We start from the raw sequence: 20256 nt of genomic DNA, 5'->3' as shown, positions 1-20256 counted from the left end.
GAGCATATTCATGTGGACACTGTGCAACCTCCTTCCTCAGTAAGGCACTTAAGCACTTAAACCTGTGTTTGTCATAGGTAAGTACATTGCAGAAGAGCTTTTTCAGCAATAAGAATAAAGAAAATTAATAACTTCTTTGACTCTTTTAATCCTAGTATGCCAAACCTAAATAGTAAACTAAACACTCATGAAAGATTTATCACTTACGAAATTATCTTCTTATATTTCAGTGAGTGAAACTTCACCAGCGCCACCCGTTCAATGACAGGCAGGATGATGATGTGGAATGCTTCATCTTGAACCACCCAACCTTCAGACTCTCTTCTGTATATCCAGCACCTGCAGCAGCCCTGTGAAACATCACAATGACTAAACAGGACAAGTCAGCAGAAGGAAACGGTAATTGCAAATATCATTATGCAACTTAAGAACATATTCATTTTCTGCATGTAGCTCAATAGTGTGAAAATTCTGTTTTCTTCTACTTCTTTTTAATATAAAATCTTGTTAGTCACAATTCATTATCTTTTGTTCAGAAATGTGTTTTATTTGAAAGTTGACTAGTTGTAGCATGATAGTGTTTCTTTCCACTAATTAGTAAATCAAAAGATTGTGACTACAGCCCTGTTACTTGTCTTATACTAACATGTAGTTTGTAGGAAATACTAAGAAAACAGTGTTACTTTGTGGCTTCTGTAAGGTGCATAAAAATTGCCTCTTTTTCTTACTGTTTTCTATATTTATTATGAAACGTCAAACATTCTACAGAGTCAGATTAACAGTATTTCTATATTAATACTGCACTATTCTGGATCTAAAAAATGTCTTTTGTAGGATAATAATGCCTAATGTCTTGTTCTGGTGATGTGCAAGGCAAATCTAATATGAGAAAATGTTCTCAGTTCTCATGAGCAGTGCTACTCTTTCTAAAGCAAGGTTCTCTATTGTATACATGATGTTTCTTGTCTTCAGCATGGAGAAATTTGTTTCTTGTCTTCAGCATGGGTGAAAATAAGGGACTTATTCTTTAGGTCTTGCTAAGTACCAGAGCTGTTATTACTAAACAGTGCTTCCTAGATTTTTAATCCATAATTGTAACACTCAATATTAATAAAATACATTCTGCATCAATAGAAAACATCAGAAGGGACTGCTGAGCATTTTGACAGCGTATAGAAAGCAGTTCATTTTAAAATTTCATCTTATTTGCTTTCCTTTTATTGTCTGAGATCCTCTTATTTTTCTCCACCTCATTTTTTTTTCTACAGCACCCTTTACTGACCAATTTAATTTTCAAGCAGTATATGCTAATGGAACTCATTTTAACATGAGAGAATCACAGAATTTAATGCACCATAGGCAAAATGCTTAATGGCTTAAAAAGAATGTTTATCTCCATAAGAAACCTTACGAGCGTGACCATAGAACATACACATTTTTATAAGAATTTATAATGAACAAATTTTATGACTAACAAGTCTCTAAGTTTGCCATAAAGAACTGCATTTTACTTGAAAATACCTGATTGAATTGGCTTGTATTGATTTGGTGATTGTATTATTCATTTGAATTATAGAGGGTATCATTCCCATAGCAAGCCAATACTGCACACTTTTTATCTGGAGAAGTTGAAGATTTTTATTGCTGAATCATGATCACTCCTTGACACTTCTTGATTTTCCATGGAAATTTATCTTGTACATATAATGTACAGTAAAACCTAGCAATGACAGTTGTGTGTGTATTTGGAGATGAGATCATGTGGGTAAGCTTAGGACTGTATTATGATTTCAGAACATATGAAAAGCTGAACCTCCATTAAAAGTAACCATGAGACACTTCCAGAGTGTAGTTCTCACTCCACTCCTAAGTTAAAAAGTCCAGGGGCTGGAGCTATACAGCACAGAGCTCAGGAGCTGATCTAGTTGCAGTTTCTTTATAGGAGGTTTTATGTCATCACTGCAGAGAGTCTCAAGGAATATTCTTGCAACAGTTTCAAATAATGCATTTTTGCTTTATGGTATCTTTATCTCTAGTGAAACCATTCTTGATTTGGTAATTCTCCATGTTTCACAGCATGTCTGCTGTAAAATCTAAGATAGTAGGATATGTATTATTATTATGATTGAACTCATGAACTCATATTCATGAACTCATTATGATGAGATAATGAATGTGAATTCATTGTTCCTGGCATCTCATACAGGAAAAGACAACCTAGGTCAAAAATCTTCATAGTGGATTTTCAAAAGGGAGCAGTTGGAAAGTACCTATTACCCTCTAAATATAGTAAAAAGTATATGTTGTGAGCTGGTCAGCTCTAGTTATCAACCTTAAAAGACTTTTCTTCTCATGAATAATAAAAAATACAATTGACTTCATATCCACTAAGAACCCTTCATTTGTAACTTGCATATAAACTCTTTTCTCCATATACATATGTGTTCTTCCCATTTTAAGAGCACTATAAGTGAATGACAATGAGCTAAATAAATCCCATTTCAGAACCGGAAAAGGCCAGATTGGTACGGTTTATTGGAGTCTCAGTCTTTTTTCCTCAGGGTGCACTGAACACTTAATATTCTGATCCTAATTCTTGCAGTAAAGCCTGGAAGGAAAATGGAAAATTGCCCACCACTGCCTCTTTGTGTGATGAAGACCAAGTGCAAATGCTGTGTCTTGTTTTACTACAGTAGCCAATGTGTCCTGCAAGCTGGTGAGCTGGTCAGCTCGTTAGCCTTGGATAAGGAGAAGCAGCCCAAGGTTAGACCTTTGTAGGGCACAGATAGGAGAACACAGAGATGAAGTGAGGTACAGAGGCCTGGAGAACACAGAGATGAAGTGAGATACAGAAGCCTGGAAACTTTTACACACATCCCTGAAGGGGGTGAAATACTGAGGGGCTTCTCATTAATCTGTCTTTATAACAATAATATCAGATTTTAGAATCCTTGCACTGAAATAATGCAATAAACAACTCGTTTAACCCCGAGGGGAGGATTAGCCTAGAAGAAGTCCTGACCCTCAGACTGAGAGACAGCTATCAAACCTTGCCATGTGAAAGTACAGCCCAGCAGGAAGCTGGGAAGAAAGAGAGCGCAATCAGGTGATGTATACTGTACTAGCTACAGCGTCAACATGACCTATGTGAGCTCAGTCTCTGGCCTTTCAGTAGAAAATCAGTAATTTTTTCTTACAAATGGAGAAGAAATGAGCTATTTATGGATGTGAATTGAATGGATTTCATTTGCTCCCTGTGGTCTCCAGTTGTAGTTTTCAAACACTGATTTAAAACATTTCAAATATTAGGTGGACAAATTTTCTTTCCTGCAGAGGGAAAGCTCATTGTCCCAGAGAAAATTTCTGGAAACAATTCAGGTATATAGGCCTGCAGGGCACAACATTGTACATTAAGACCAGTAAGTCTTCCAAGACTCTGGTGTTCTTATGACATTGAAGCATAAATATTCTACCTACTTTGGTGTTTATGATATTGCCAATTTTGATGGAAAAAACAGGCAATATATTAGCCAGTTTGTGTGTGACTGAATAATGATTATTATTTTACTTTACAAATTCATAGCTATTGCTGGTCAGGATGCATTTTTTGAGTTGTGTTGTGTGATTGTTATGTTTGTTCATTGGAAGTAAAATTTGTGACACTGGGAAAAAACAGAGGAGAAATAAAGCATAGTCTGAAATACTGAGTGTTATGGTTGCTCTATAAATGTAATTCTTATTTGAGATTTCTGTGTTTCAATCTCTCTTTTGTGCCCAAGTGAGCCAAGGTGTTCTTCCCAAAGTCTGGAAAGACACTAAGAGGATGGGGTCTCTAGTGTTATGGTCACAAATCTTACATGTTGAAGCCTTCCCTAATTCACTTTTCCAATAGACTTCCTGTGATAGTGATATATTATTTCTGGTGTATTTCACAGGTGTTACTTCCAGTGATATTTATTGTTACTTGCAGTGATATTTGTTGTGAGATACTCTCATATAAGCATGATTAGAAAGAATGATATAGAAATGTATGTAAATATATAGAAATGAGTGTTACATAACACTACCCTTTTTTGACTAGTACTTGCCAGGCATTTGTTGTCTAATGCAGTCTTGAATTTCTGACATTTCCTGTTGTTGAACACTAAGTTTACCATCTACATAGGCTGATGTCTTTCCAGCACTTAAAGGACATGGTCCAGTTCAGAGACAAACGCAGTAGTTGCTTACAGGTCTCTGTTGGCAGATGATCTATTTCATTGTCTTGACACTTAATTAAGTAGAAATATGTTTTTATAATATATACAAAAAAAGTCAGGCAGCATTTTTGATATACATGTTACTTTGCATTCCACTGAGTTTTTTGCAGCACCAAAATGCAGAATTGCTTAGCAGCAGTCAGCTTTACGCAGTAGTAGTGGGAGCACAGATATTACAAGAGTGGGCCATGTTCTATGAGTTAGTTTCAAGAATTATTATCCCTCTCACAGTGAAAAGTCCATAAAACAATGTCAGTGTAGAATAAGTTTAAAAAAATTCAAAGCATGAAATCTGGGTAATAGCTTCTGATAGAAGGTATAAAAACAACTTGGGAAATCAAGGTAAGGGGAAAACTATTCTCATGATCTGCTAAACAGACACCATAGAACAAAGATTCAAGTGTTACGCATTTTTTCCTGCCCTTACTTTCCTCAGCAGCCAACGTGTCAATGTTTAGAGCCCTCTCCCTGAGCTGTCTGATATTCTGCCTTGTGTCTGTGACTTGCAGGTTGGTCTGAGCCCATATTCAGGACACCTTCTTTAAGTCTTGCAGTCTTATTTATGGCTATAGTCTAAATAAGACTTGAGGTAAAACGATAGCTTACTTAGATTACACTATCACTGCCCTTAATCTAGAAAGATGAGAAAGTTTCCCTTAAACTACTTGGAAAAAAAATAAAAATGTGATTGGATTACAAGGAGTTATGGACTATATCTTCAAATATACTTAAAGATCCATATGCAAGTATACAGTCTTTAGGACAAGATGATGTATCCTGAAAGGTGTAGCAGTTGAGCTTTTGCTCTGAGTCAGACTAACTCAAGTTAGCTGAGTCAAAGCCTGCTATTAGCCTATGAATATTAACACTGTGAAGATAAGGAGTTCTATCAACCCTTTTCTGGAAAAATTGGTAATTCTAGACAGTGCTTTTGTGACACTTAGTTGTTTTTACAAGAGGACTCACTGAACTTTTCATAAGTGGGATCACATGATCTGTTTAAAAATTCTCAAGATTAGTTTACAAATTTCTCATATAGTGAGGATTTTTTTCCTGCAACGAATACTGCAATTTTACAAAGCGAAGTATAAAAAAAAAGCATTTTGACTCCCCATAGGATCAAAAGACAGTGCCTGAGGAATGAACTCTACTGTTTGTCTATGTTGTGGCTTACAGCAGCACATCTAAATTAAGTACTAAACTGCATTTAGACATAGTGTCATCAAAAGCGTTATCTGTGTTTGAACATTGTAGAAATGCTTCTCTGGTAATTCATTTGAACAGGCTTTTACACAAACACTAGTTGTGTACAATTGCTGCATTGTGAGCTGCGTAGCCTGTTCCTTTCCTCTTTGAAAAGTATAATGGAGTTTATGACCTGACATAGTATAATAATAATAATACTAATAATACTAATAATACTAATAATACTACTACTACTACTAATAATAACAATAACAACAGTAACAACAACAACAATAACAATAATAGTTTTTACCTTATTACTCAAGTACCCAGCTAATTATCAACACTGGTCTTTCAATAATAAGTACAAAACAATCAGACACAAAAGCTGTTCATGCAGCTTGTCTGAAGTACATGGGGTAGCTGCAATGTGGGAGCAGCGAGGGGTGGCTGTGTAGCTTTCATGAACCCATACATATATGTGGTTCAGCACAGTTCTCAGGGCTGACAAAGCTCTTCCATTCCTTCTCCTCAGAGATATTTTTCTCTTCTACACAGCACCAACTGCTATCAGCGCTGTCACAATAACTCTTAGTTCTACCCTGAGCTTCAGCAAAATGCTCTCTGTGTGTACCTATGACCTGGAAGAGGTGTCTTTTTTTAAAGATGTGCCAGAGTGAGAAGGGTACACCTTGAACAGTCTTCATGCTGACATGCTTCGTTTCCATATGAAGTCCAATTTGGAGATATAATTTTAAATCTTTGCAGACAGAAATTTTGAAGGTGCACTAGTGCTTGCTGGGCATGTCTATAATACCCATTTCTAGCTGATAGCCCCATGTAATCACTGGTCATGCTTTCTAGGTTTGTTTTATGGCAATATCTGTTTCTGTTTGATTTTTTGGCTTTTTCCTTATTTTTAAAAAAATTATCCTTTATTACTCAAGTGCCTGATAATTCAGATGAATAAAACCTATTAGCATAGAAAACTTCATATTCAGATACACTCACCCATAGCAGTGTTTTCAATGCTTTTTCCAAGCACTCTGAAATCTGTAAATTACCTTAGAATTTTATCTCAAATTTTCAGTGTAGTGAATTTGCTATCCTTATGCTACTAGAATTAAACAGATTCCAGCAATATCTTCTACCTTTAAGCAGAAGTTAAGAGACTTAAGTTTAAGTCTCTGTGTCTCACAATTCCTTGTCACTTTCATCGTTATGTCAATATGACAACTACTCAAGCTTGGTAGGCTTCACTGCTGATGCATTTTTCAGTATATATGATAAACTTCCATTTGTTTGCTTGTTGTATGGGCTCGTCAGGGTGCACTGAGGCCACTGTGCAACCAATAAATTTCTTTCCTGGGAATTCTTGTTTTGCCGTAGGAGATCAGCCACAGCATCTGTTTTGATAATAGGCAGTGCCCTACCGTTTCATGTGAAGTATCTCTTTAGAGGTGCTTGTCCTCATCTTTGCAAGCTTTCAATAGCAGCACAATGGTCTTTATCAACAGAGATCCTGTTACTGTCAGCAGCAGAAGGCATGTGTCCAGGCAGAACAAAGGAGCACTTATAGTCACATTCCAATGATGATATCCAATGACAATATTTTTGCATAAACTTAAAAATTATGGTGCAGATGCTGTTAGACTGATAGAAAGTGTTAATTAAAATTAGATATTTTGTGTAGGGAAGTTAGTCTCAGTTTTAATATGCCATTTAAATTCAGGTTAAAAAAACTTTGCCTGTTACTGCATATAGCGAAAGAAGACCCTGGACTCCTTCTTGTTTGCAGCCTGACATACTCTTAATTTTACTCCTTTTCTTTGATACTAGGCAAAGTCAAGAAGTTAGCCACAGCAGTCCCTAAATAAATCAATTTGTGTATAAATTTTCAATTAATTGGTAGTGGTTTACTAAATTTTATAAGAGAAACTGGGCGACCAGGGAATGTGTGAAGAAAGAATATAAAGAAAAATTCAGAGATGTTAGAGATGATTGAAAAAGGAAGATACTGCAGTTTCTTACCTAAAAAACGCTACCATAAGGATCAGCACCTATCACCTCTCCAGAGGGGAAACTGGACAATATATACATGGAACATACAGATTATATAGGAGTGGGACAACTACTAGCTACTTCTACTGTTTCATGGTAATCACTGTTAGTCTTCTCAGTAATTTCCTACTACCACCTATTTCTTTAAATACCACCAAAGTGTCTAAAGTGTTTAGCCACACACACAAGCTCAAAAATACCTCAGAAGGACTCATTAGAACTTGCCTTCTCAGATGTTTCTTCTGAAGAATCTTTCCTAGGGAATATCAGTAGCAGTTTCAGAAGCAGTTTCAGATTACTTACAAGTTAAGTGATATATTCATACCAATGTATTCAAAGAACATTATTTAGATATTAATTAGATATTGTGATGGATATAGTACATATGAGAGTATTTTTATTATTAAGTTTATTCTCTATAAATCCATGATCACAGCTTCAAAGTGTACCAGGAAAATGAAGTGGATAATTTTCTGCTTATTGACAGGTAGCATCGACATTGTCTCTCATTGAGCTTAGAGCTTATGGAGAATGATTGAGAATGAAAAATTAAGCAAGATGTTTTTAAGGAGAAACAATACAATTTTCTAAAAATAGACTATCCCTCTAAAGCCTTCAATGTTAAAAACACCTTGTGTGGTAGAGTGGTAGAATAGAACTTGTATGTGGTAGAACGTAGAAATGAGCTGACCAAATTTTCTCCCTGTACTTAGAGATTTGATTGCTGGAACCTCCTCTTTCTTTAGGAACGGACTCTTCAGCTATGCTGCAAGTCTGGAGCTTCATGCCCTCCAGTCAAATCAGAAAATTATTCTTTTAGTATTTTTCAATTTCAGCAAGTTCTTTAATTTCAGCAAGAGTTCTTCCCAGTGTCCCTTTGAGGTGTACTTATTTGAGTGCTGAAGGGAAGTGTAACTGGTTTTTCTGTCTTCATCTTACCTCTTGAAAATTGTTTGCCATATTTCCGAAAGGCTGGGTTCATAAAATATTGTAAAGAGGTACAAAACAGTAGTTGCCAAGAATTTCTTGAAACCCCTGAATTTCTAATGATTGATCTACCCTTCATATCCACTGGCCTTCTTTTTTTCACTTGACAGATGGCAGTGATGACAATCAAGAAGGCAGTGCAGTTGAGAATGAAGAAAATGCCAAAGGAACAGGTCAGTGACCTGGATTACTTTGAGGCTGGACACAGATGTTTTCTGATTATTACTAAGAATGAAGGAGGAGGAAAGGTCTCCTTCTAACATACACCCTCCTCCCATGTGCTTTTATGTTTTTTAATCAATCACAGATAAAGGGAAGAAGAGAGCAACACCAAGACCCAGAAGAGCACATGCCAGAGGGAGAGACAGGCATGGTGATGAAGATGATGATGATGATGAAGGTGGGATGAGGAGAGCTGGGCCTCGCCGGCACAGAAGCCGTAGACGAGGACGAGCAGCTGGAAATGAGGCCAGTGATTCTGATATGGAACCTGCAAAAGCCAAGAAGAATCAAGCAAATCAGAAATCCAAGGAAGATGATGACGAAGATGAAGATGAGAAAGGGGGTAAAAGTGGGAAAGGTAAAAATGAGAAGAAAGGGGACAAAAAGTCTGATAAAAAAGGGAAAAAAGAGAAGGCCAACAAGAAGAAAAAAGACAAAAAGAAGTCAGGATCAGGGTAATTAATTTTGTTTTCCTTATAATAAAACTATAGTTGTCCTACATAAAACCTGTTTTCTCTTATAGCTGAGAAATACCAAGAGTCAATATGACTCCCTCACTTGTGACAGTCAAATTGGAGCTGGACAGAAATATTTTGTCCTGCAATGAAGAAATGACAGCTGAGTGAAATGGAAACTTTCTGGAAAGTCATATCTAGTTATATTCCAAGTATATGAGCTGCTTTCTAGAGAAAGGGAGTGAAAATGTCAGAGGAGAAGAGAAAGTGGTAGAGGTGGTAGAAAGTGGTGAGATCTGCCCCGCTTTTTTCTTTTGCAAAACTAAAATGCCACAAACTCCAAGCTGATTACCTTCCCAGAAAGCCAAGTTTTATTTCTAGTATAGAACTAAAATCTTGATACTTCTCAGAAGATCATATTTTTGTTTCCCAGCCAGTTTTGAGCCAGCTCTTTGAGATCAGTGCCCAAATTTCAAGAACCTGGAACCAAAAACTAAAATGGGATTTTCCAATCTGTCTCCCACTCACTTCCTCTGAAATGTCACTTTTCAATTTTCCAAAGTATCTAATGCAACTTGGGGTCTTTATAAGACTCCAGTGACAGGGAGCCCTTCAGAAAAACATTTCTATTTCTCTGCCATCCTAGCATTCCCTTGCTCCTTGTCCCTTGTGCTTTTGAAAGGAAGCAACCCCGGGAGTCACATATAAGGGAGCAAATGGAGCTGTCTCAATGATGGGGGAGAGAAACTCCCATTCCTCAGTCATCACTTGTTACAGCTGTTTCTGTTCCCAGAGGCATCACTGGAGAGCACAGCAGGACTAAAAGGAAAATATACAGTAAGATATGCTGTTGTATTAATTTGTCCGTGATCCCATTTCCATACCTTTCTACTTAATTTCCCTTCCCAATGAGAATGAGAAGCCCTAAAATTTTTCTTTCTGCTGGCTCTTCACTGTGATGGCAATTATACTCCTGTGTGCAGTTTTCTGTACTCACAGAGCAGCAGCTCTGACTGTGTAAACCTATGTTCCTTTGCTTATTTTTGTCTTCATTGTAAACATTTACTCAGTGTTAATTTAAAAAGGCCACTGAAAATAGAAAACTGAGCAATGGCACAATGTTTTTCATTGTCTTCCAAAGTTTTAAATATTAAAATACATCATTTTGGGCTAAATAACTTGAAATTGCTGCCTTGATCTTAAATTATTAAGCCTAACAACATTTGAGGAAATACTGAGGACGCTCTCAAAGATAACTCAAGAGTATTGTATTTTTAGACTTACAGGAGCTTCTGAAAAGATTGAAGAATAATAAGAATATTTTAAAATATTTTCAAAAGAAAAAAACAGAATAGTGTAAGAATGAAGGATAGCAGGCTGGTGATCAGTTTGGCTGTGATTGAGATAAAGGGTTTGTAAGACTGCAGAATGGAAAGTAAGGTTGGCAGTACAGAAGAAATACAGCCACTCTAGCAAGTCTGGGAGGACCTATCACAACAAATTCTCTATACTGCTTAAGCCTAACCTTGCTGATGCAGTTTTTTAATTAACAAATTCTCTATACTGCTTAAGCATAGACCTTGCTGATGCAGTTTTTTAATTGCCAAAGTGTTTCAGCATGAAATAGCAGGAAAACAGTGAAATCAGGAGTTGAAAAAGAAAACACAAGAAAATTTTCCCTAAATGAAAAGTGGAACTATCTGGCAGAGAGATAATATGGTATTTACCACCGTCATGGTGGCTTTTGCTAAACTCTAGCAACATGCCCCATTTTGGTGAGATCACAGTACAAGTCAACAGAATCTGCTGCAGTTGCCCTTTTGCCCCTCTGTACTTTTCATTTAAATCAGGAAAACCTCTTCATGCACTGCTTATTCTACATAAAGGACATAAGGGACTTCTAGAAGAACTGTGCATTGGTTTTCTGGTTTAGTTGTTTTGTTTTTTCAAAACTTAAATATTCCAGTCTTGGTTAATTTGTGGTAGTGAGTTTCCCAGGGTAATGCCATGATCAAAGGAGTTCTTTCTCAGTGAGTTTTAAATCTTCTGTTCTTAGATGTTAATGGTTGTTGATGAGGCTGATTGTTGCCTGTTATTGAGGGTGTGAGGAGAGCCTGCTTTACCCTGTTTGTAATCATCAACACCAAAATATCAATGATAACTTGTTCCTTTAATGTCACTGTGAGGGTTGGAGATATTCATGGGTTAAAAAATGGTTTAGTTCTTTACTGCTTTGTTTCATTTTCTCTGATTGATTTTAGAAACTTTGTGCTGTCACATAAAAAAAAAAAAACAGAATGGGATCATATTCTTCCTACTGCATAGCTCTGTCTGTGAGTAAATTGACTTTTATTAAGTTCACTTGAGAGTATAAAACTTCTGCAAAAGCTTGGAGGTACATGGAAGATCAAGACACTACTTCTTTTTACTAACTGAATAGTATTAACTGACAGGCAATGCTATCGGGATTATCTGTATAAATAGAATTTACACAAAAAAACTAGAAAGATTTCAAATTTAGTAAAATTTATTAAATTGTCATGCTATACTCTCAAAGTCTTACCAGTCTTATCATGTAACATCCTAACTCAAAGAAAACATTTTCATCCTAATTTTTAATGCTATACACAGAAATCATGAGAAAAGTAGATTACATCCATAAAGAGGAGATAAAACTAAAACCAAAATAGAGATGTACAATAAGGCCATAAAACCAAACTAGAATGAAGAAATTTGTTGTGTGTTCAGCTTAGAAGAAGCACTTGATTTCAAGAACTCTACTTAGATGTGTATTGAATTGGCATATTGAATTGGAGCCAAGGAGGATGGGGTCTTTATGTCAAGATATTTATTGACACTTGATGCTTTATGTTAGCCTGCAGGTCACAATGAACTCTTCTGACCTTCAAACACGTGAATAAAAACCTTTCATGAAAGGCTAAGACTTTTTAATGCTGAAGACAAAATTTTGGTTTCTTGACTTGAATAACATGGTGTTCCACCACTTGAGCTGAAGGAAAACTCTGCTGTTACTCCACCAAGTTTGGCTGCATTATGTAAACACACTAGAAAATACTGATTTCTTAAAGAAACTCTGGAATTTGGATTTTTTAATTATTTTTCTGGTTCCAAAGGAAAGTGAAGAATGGAAGATGAGACATGTTTGTAAAGACAAACAAAGCAGTAGCTGGCAAAGGGCACAAAGCCTACGTTATCCTGACTTGACCTCTTGTGTTCTGTTAAGCTTCCTTTTCTCAGTAAGCTCACTACATTAGCACAAAGCCTTCATGTTTCCCACTCTCTCACTGCAGCGTTGTAAACCAGCAAATTCCAGCTTTGCATAACCCAGCAATCTTCCATCAAAGGACATGTTTAATGTCAGGCACATCACTCCGCTTAGTAAAATGGAGAACAGCTGATTTTGACAATGGATTCTGAGCTCTCTCAAATCCGACTTTTAACCCCTCTGTTCTTCATGAAAACATGACTCTCTTTGCATTTTCTCTCAAAATTTTATGCATAAATCACTTTTTAACCCTTTTCCATTTGACTTCAGTTTTCTTGCCATTCTTAACTTGCTCTTCACAATACTGGTATGCCAGTAAATAGCTGTGGTTCTCAGTAGCAGTTTTTCTTCATGTAGCTTCAAGCTTTCTGTGATACTGTCTTTTGCCGTGTAAAGCCCAACATGGTAAGACTGATGGGTACAACTTTCTAAGGTGACAGTCTATTCTGTACGAGCCACAATGATGCTCAGAGGGTTAGAGTACCTCTCCTACAGGACAGGCTGAGAGAATTGCAATTGTTCACCCTAGAGAAGAGAAGGTTCTGGGGAGATCTGCCTTAGGGGAGCTAATGAAAAAGAGGGAGAAAGAAATTTAATATGGCCAGACAGTGACAGAACAGGGGTCAAAGGTTTTAAACTGAAAGGGAACATATTTATATTAGATGTTAGGAAGAAATTCTTTACTCAGAGTGTGGTGTAGCACTGGATCAAGTTGCTCAGAGAAGCCGTGGGTGCTCCACAGCTGGGGAGTGTTCAAGGCCAGACTGGATGGGGTCCCGAGCAACCTCATCTAGTGGGCATACTTGCAAATGGCAGAGAGGGTTAGAGAGAGAGAATTTTTGAGGTTCCTTCCAACCCAAACCATTCTGTCATTCTATGGCTCTACGATAATCAATAGGATTTTAACCTTTAAGGGCAAGGTGACCCATAGCTGTGGAAGCCTCTTTCTTTCCTTTGCTAACTTCTGTGTGTCTGAAAGTTTTCAGCTCATCCCCTAATCTTTACCTATAATTAAGTAAAATTAATGAAGACCATAGGCAGATGACCAATAACAAACTTGTATTTTTCTGTGTTTCAAAAAGTATTTTGATTTTATTTGTTTATTTTGAATCCTTCAAGTATTCTTGCTGGTAAACTCTTGAGTCATTTATGCCATTTAGATCTCTAAAAGACCTTGTGTTACCTGTTTTGGTAGAGGAAAAGTTTTATAATTGTTAAATTTTTCAGGAGATAGAACCTATACATTAGGTAATGAATAATTCAGTTCTCATATCTTGGATATCAAATTCTCAGAAAGGTGAAGTATGAGCAAAAGAGCCTGAAAACTACTTGTTTGACAAAGTCAGAATTAATTTTTTTCCAATCAAGCCAAAAAACCATTAAAAAAACCCCCAAAAAATCTTCAGTACAGTTTTAAACATTCATAAGTCAAAGAAACAGGCAAGCAAATCAACAAAAGAAGCTAAAGAAAGCACAACAAGAACAGACAGAAATGCATCAAAGTGCTGTCATCAAGAGATCACTTAGTGGTAGTTGTCACTGTCAGGTTTTTAGGACAGAAATTTAGTCTATTTATTTCCTTTTTATAATTTTTCTGTTCACTTGCACAAAAAGAGGAAACACTTGTTGCCAATGAATTGCTAAATGCCATTAGATGAGATGCAAGATTGCTCAAAGAAAGGGTATCTATGCAGAATTTAGACATGTGAATATTGTTTTAATCAGCAATTCTTTGCAAAGATACAACAAACTGATATATGGATAATAAGTTCAGATCACAGACACAACATACCTAGAGATGCCATTACAATTGCACCTCCTTTCCTTGAATGCTTGCTGAAATGCGGCTTTGAATTTTTTCCCATCTATGAAATATTATCATCTTGGTCAGTGCATGGGCTGTCATTTATCTCTACTGTGACATACTGAGGTGAAGGAGTTTGCTTTTATGGCTGTAGTTAGAGCATTCTCACTTGACCATGAGAAACAATAAGTGACTGTCAGATTTTACCTCAAGAGTGCTGCTCACTGTCCCCCAGCTCTGCATTTTGTATGCAGGCTGTGCCTTTCATATTAAAACTAATAACAAGTCTAAAGGAAGGGTGTCCTCCCTTCTGTGCAAGTGTGAAAGCATTATTATAGCCTCAGATTTAACAGAAATTAACAAAAAGTATGTTTTTCTGTGAAAACATCTGTCCTGCCTGAGTTTTGGTGATGTTTTTTGTTCCTGCTTTTGTTTGAAGCTCTGATTCTGAATCTGAGGAGGAGCCAATTACAGAGGAGGAATTGGCCAAGCTGAAAGAAGAAGTAGAAGAAAAAAAGAAACTGATTGCCACGCTACGAAACAAGCCATGGAAGATGAAAAAGAAATTGTCTGTCTTGAAGTACGGTTTGATTTCCATAAGGAATGTTTTTTGTCTTGTTCTGCACTGTTTTTCTGAATTTTCACTTTAGTTCTGTACCTACTCGCAAAATTAACTTCAGACCACATCTAATCTCTCTTCCCTAGGAGGTATGCTCACTGTAAGTGGAGGTAAATGGTGCTGCAGATCACTGCTTTCTTGTCCCAGTAGAACCGAAATCAAATATGGAAAGCTAAGCTTTTTGTTTTCAGAATTTCCATTACAACCCAGTGCAAATCTTTTCCTTTTTTTTCAGTTAGGTTGATGTTGATGAATTCTTCCATTGGTGAGATTAATAGCTCATTAATATCTCTCAGAAAAATTATGAAACTGCAGGATTACCTCAAGATTGCTAGAGAGAAAGGAGAGGATTTTTATCCCTAATCTGACTTTAAAGAAAGGAAAAAAATTTACCTAATGGAAAAGCAAACTCTTTGGAAGCAGAACTTGTACTTTCATGTATTTTTATTTATGCCACATAGAAAACTGTATTTTGCCCTAGCATACCTATCACTATATTTACTTGGAAGGGAATAATGAAGTATTTCTTTACATTTAAATTTCCACCAAGCACAGGAACTGAGTAAATAGAGAGAATTTTATTCTTTTCACAAAAATGCTATGCTCCCCTGTTTCTGATAACTAATTTGCTGCAGCAATACCAAGACACCAACAAAACATATCTAGCAGAGAAAGGATGGTCTGTCCTGCAGAGAGTTTTTAATATTAAGAGAAATCACAGATGTGAAATATGGTGTGGAAAGTCTATAGATTTATCCTTTTAGAAGGTAAGGTAATTTTGAAAAGGATAAACTTGCAAAGAGGTAGTGAAAAGAATCAAACTAGGTAAAAGGAAACAGTATCGAGGAGATGTAGAGTAGAATTGTGAAGGTAAGAGAATTTTCACAAAATATAAATGAGCAGATTAGGTTTTGGACAGTCTACACTGAAGGATCCCCATGTACATAAACTTAACATTTGTTTATAGTCTTCCTATGGAGAAAGCTTCTATTTTTACAGTCATTCTTCTATCCCATAATTCATAGCAATTCCAAGGAAACTTCATGACTTGGTATGTCCCTGAGACTATTGTCCATTATTGCTTTTCCATGTGGGCAGTGATGATGCTGCAACATGTAACTCAAGGATGATCAAGAGACGCTTCTGGGCCTTGGGATATCTAGTAAGGAAAGTTGGCACAGAAGTAATTTTTTCCTCTATACTTCTGGTTGTGAGCACTGATATTGGAGGAAACACTCTATTAATACAATAATTCACAGAAAAAAATCCTCCTAGAAACTCTGCTAAGGCTCTTGGAGGATGGGGAGGTGATTTGAGACAATAAACACCTCTTCACCAGGGAAGGAACTGCCTGAACAAACCAGCAAACCTTCTGTGATGAAGTTACTACATCAGTGGACAAAGGAGGGGGTGTGGATGTCATTCAGCTACTACACTTCTGTAAGGTCTTTGACAGAATACTCCACAAAATCCCTCTCCCTAAATTTTAAAGATATGGATTAAATGTGTGGACTGTAAGGTTTCTAAGAAATTGTCTGAATTTGTCTGACCAGCTCCCTAGGTCACACCTAGGGAGTTGGTGGTCAATGTCTGCTTGGACAGCCCTTTGGAGGACTTGGGTGTGCTGGTGCATGGAAAGTCAAAGGAAAGCCTACAACATGGGTTTGCAGCCCAGCAAACCAAACCCAAAGCAGTGTGGCCAGAAGGATGAGGGAAGGGGTTCTGCTCCTCTAAACCACTCTAATGAGACCCCACCTGGAATGTGGGGTCCTCAGTACAGGAAAGGCATGAACCTGCTTGAACAGGTCCAGAGGAGGGCCACAGAAATAGTCAGGAGACTGGAACATCTTTCCTATGAACACAGCTATGAGGGTTGGGTTGTTCAGCCTGGAGAAGAGAAGGCCCTGGAGACAGCTTACAGCAGCCTTTCCATACTTAAAGGAGGATTTTAAGAAAGATGGGAACAGATTTTTATAAGATGTGGTAATTGGACAAGAAAGAATAAAACCTTAAAGAAAAATGGTAATAAAAACTTACAGAATTTAGTTTCAGACTATATATATGGAAAATATTCTCTAGGGAAGATATTCTCTATAGTGAGGGTGGAGGGACACTGGATGAAGCTGCCCAGAGAAGCTGTGGATCCCCCATTTGGGAAGTGTCCAAGGACAAGCTGGATGGAGCTCTGCTCAACCTGGCCTAGTAAGAGGTTTTCTGCTCACGGCAGAGGGTCTGGAAATACGTGATCTATGATTCCTTACAGCCTAAACCATTTAATTATTTTCTGATCCCAGGATATACATACCAAAATACAGTTATAGAGTGTATTTTCTAGACCTCCTGCTTTTGTAATCGTTTATTTGGAGCCTAAGTTCAACTGAGTTGCAAGACAAGACCTGGAGTTTTTATGCTACTTGAAGCAAAATTTTTATCTTATAAATGGGCACTCTATTATGATTACAGTTACAACAGTATCAGCATATTTTAATGAATCTATGTAGCAAGTAATTTAAGATTCATAACAGAATCATTAGTCTAAATAGATTGGCATTATTGGCTTTGTTCTTGTATGTAAGAAAAATGGACACATGCTGACTGTAAGTGCCTTAAACTTTTAAAACAATTATGTGACTTTTGAATAACCTTGTGTTAGTGTTTCTGGCTCTTGAAACTCTTGGTGAAACATTGTTAGTAGTAAGCATTTCCTCCTGTCATCTGCTTCTTTCTCTGTGAAGGATTTAGAATATTGTGTGATTTGTGGTGAAAAAACCAAACTATCTCCTTATAGGTAGAAGAGCAAATTGCCCTATTTCTGGAAATCTTCCAGCTTTCACAATTGAGAGATGCTTCATTGGAGGTTTCTTCTCAGCCTTATGATAAATGTTATGTAATTGTATAAGTCAACCCCCACGTCCATGTTTGTTCCATATTAACATCTTTATTTTCAAAAGTGGAAGAAAAGTGCTATCCAGTAATACTCCTGTACATGACAAAACAAGACCAAAAAATACTTTTTTATATTATTTTGAATGGTTAATATTAACATCAGTTGGGACTTTTAATTTTAAATATTTTTTTTTAAAGAAGTGTTGTCAAAACAAACAATTTTGGGAGAAAGATTTAATTTCCAATGAAATTTGTGGTTATAAGAGAACAAGGCATTTTTTACAATTAAAAATGTTGTTTAAGCGTTTTCAAAGGAAAAATTTTTCATGGCTTAAACTGTATATGGTGGGAAAGATGATTTATGATTAACTCTAGTGATTACTTTGGAAAATGTTAAATGTTTACCTTCATTCTTTGGAAAAATGCATGAATGAACAATCATTTTAGAGCACAGATGTAGAACTAGTTACTCTGCAGAGGATGCTTTCTGTTGAAAAATGGTTGCGTGCTCATTGCAGAAATGGCATTCTTAATAGAACTACACTGGCAATTTAGACCAACTCTAACTTCTAATTTACATCCCTGTGTCTAAAAAGATGCATTTCAAACAGCCCATGATTATTCCCTGAAGAACGGTGACTTGATGAGGATACTGCTCTGATACAGTGTCCCTCTGCAGTTTCAAGTTGAGCTGTATTGATACCGTCAGACTCTAAGCTCACCTTGACACATCGTGGTCAGATCTTTACTTGTCTGGAGATGTGAAAAAAGAGAGGATAAACACATGCAGAGGAGTGAAAAGATGTTACAACAGCATCCCCACTCTCCTAGGCCCTAAGCAATAGACTTGTGGGCTGGGGACACACTGGTCTGTGCTGCTGAGTATAGAGTGTGCCTAGAGTCCAGACATTTTGTCATTTCTAAGACAAATATTCACCTTCAGAAGAGTTTTCTTGTTCTAGTATTTTCCTTCTACTGATTTACATGGTTTGTGAGTATTGTTGCTCTAACTTTTCTATGGGAGACGAGAACTTGTGACATTTCTTCTTGACATTGCCTACTCAGGTCAGCTTAAAATTACCTGAAGAACCACCAGGTGAAAATTATCATTAATTATTACTTGTGAGACTGAAATTTAGAGAGGAGTGAACTAATTGGTTGACTGATTGACAGAGACCCTTGGGAGTCAGTCCTAAATGGCAAAGGAGTCCAGGAAGCATGGATATGCTTTAAAAATGAAATTGTTAAATATTCAGGAACAGGCTGTCCCCATATGCAGGAAGACAAGTCATTAGGGAAAAGGCCAGCCTGGTTAATATTAGGCCTGATCTCAGGAAAAAAAAGAGAATCTATTTTTTCTGGAAGGAGGGACAAATAACCTGGGAGGTCTACCAGGATGCCACAAGTTCATGTAGGGAGAACAGCAAAAGCCTTACTAGGATCTGATTGGCCTCTACTTTTAAAGACAATAAAAATTTTCTATAAAGATTTGAAGTAAATGGAAGGTCAAAGAGTATCTCCATTGCTTGTTGAATGTGAAGGGTAGTGTACTGACAGGGAGTGAGAGGAAGGCAGAGGTACTTAATGCCTTTGTCTCAGTCATTAGTATCAAAACCAGTTTTCCTTATGATAGCCAACTCCTTGAGCAGGAAGTTGGTGATGGGGAAATGAGTGACACTGCAACAATCCAGGAGGAGATGGTTAGTGTCCTGCTATGCCAATTAGATGTGCACAAGTCTATGTGTTCTGGTGGGATCCACTCCACAGGAATAAGACAACTAGTGACAGAACCAAAACACATTCAGTCACCTGCCAGCAGTCCTGGTTAATTGAAGAAGTTTCAGCTGACTAGAAATTAGCACATGTAACACTAGTCTACAAGAAGGATCAGAAGGATGATCTAGGGAACTACAGGCCTGTCAGCCTAACCTCAGTTCCTGGCAATTTATGGAAAACATTTTCCTGAGTGCTGTTATGCAGGACAACCAGGAGATCAAGCCCAGATGGCATGGATTGATGAAAAGGCGGGTTGTGGCTGGCCAAACTGATCACTTTCTATGAAAAAGTGACCCTCTTACTATATGAAGGATGTAATCTATCTAGGCTTCAATAAAGCATTTGGCAAAGTCTCCCAAAGCATCCTTCCAGAAAAACTGGCTTGGATGTGTGCACTAGGGTAAAAACTAGCTGGTTTTCTGGGCCCTGAGAGTGGTGGTGAGTGGAGCTAAATCCAACTGATGGCCGGTCACTAATGGTGCTCCCCACAGCTGTGTTTTGGGGTCACTATTGTCTAACATTTTTATTGATGATCTGGGCATGGGAATTGACTGTACCCTCATTAAATTTGCAGATGATATCAAGTTGAGTGGGGGTGTTGGTCTGCTTGAGGGCAGGAAGGCTCTGCAGAGGGACAGGCTCAATCAGTGGGCTGAGGACAACTGCAGGAAGTTCAACAAGGCCAAGTGCTGTGTCTTGCACTGGGGTTGCAGCAG

At 37.3% G+C, this 20256-nt stretch overlaps 1 protein-coding gene across 1 annotated transcript in view; it reads left to right on the top strand.

Moving 5' to 3' along the window:
* Positions 1-365: 365 nt before the first annotated feature.
* TMC1 (transmembrane channel like 1) overlaps positions 366-20256 on the top strand; it is a 55270-nt gene continuing 35379 nt past the window's right edge. Inside the window, exons 1-4 of the mRNA XM_059492670.1 lie at positions 366-399; positions 8603-8665; positions 8800-9169; positions 14699-14839. Of these exons, the coding sequence (XP_059348653.1) occupies positions 366-399; positions 8603-8665; positions 8800-9169; positions 14699-14839 (608 nt within the window). The remainder of the gene's footprint in view (positions 400-8602; positions 8666-8799; positions 9170-14698; positions 14840-20256) is intronic.

The sequence above is a fragment of the Ammospiza nelsoni genome, chromosome Z (assembly GCF_027579445.1).
Source record: "Ammospiza nelsoni isolate bAmmNel1 chromosome Z, bAmmNel1.pri, whole genome shotgun sequence".
In the NCBI taxonomy this organism is placed as follows: Eukaryota; Metazoa; Chordata; class Aves; order Passeriformes; family Passerellidae; genus Ammospiza; species Ammospiza nelsoni.
This window is presented reverse-complemented; position numbering and strand designations above follow the sequence as displayed.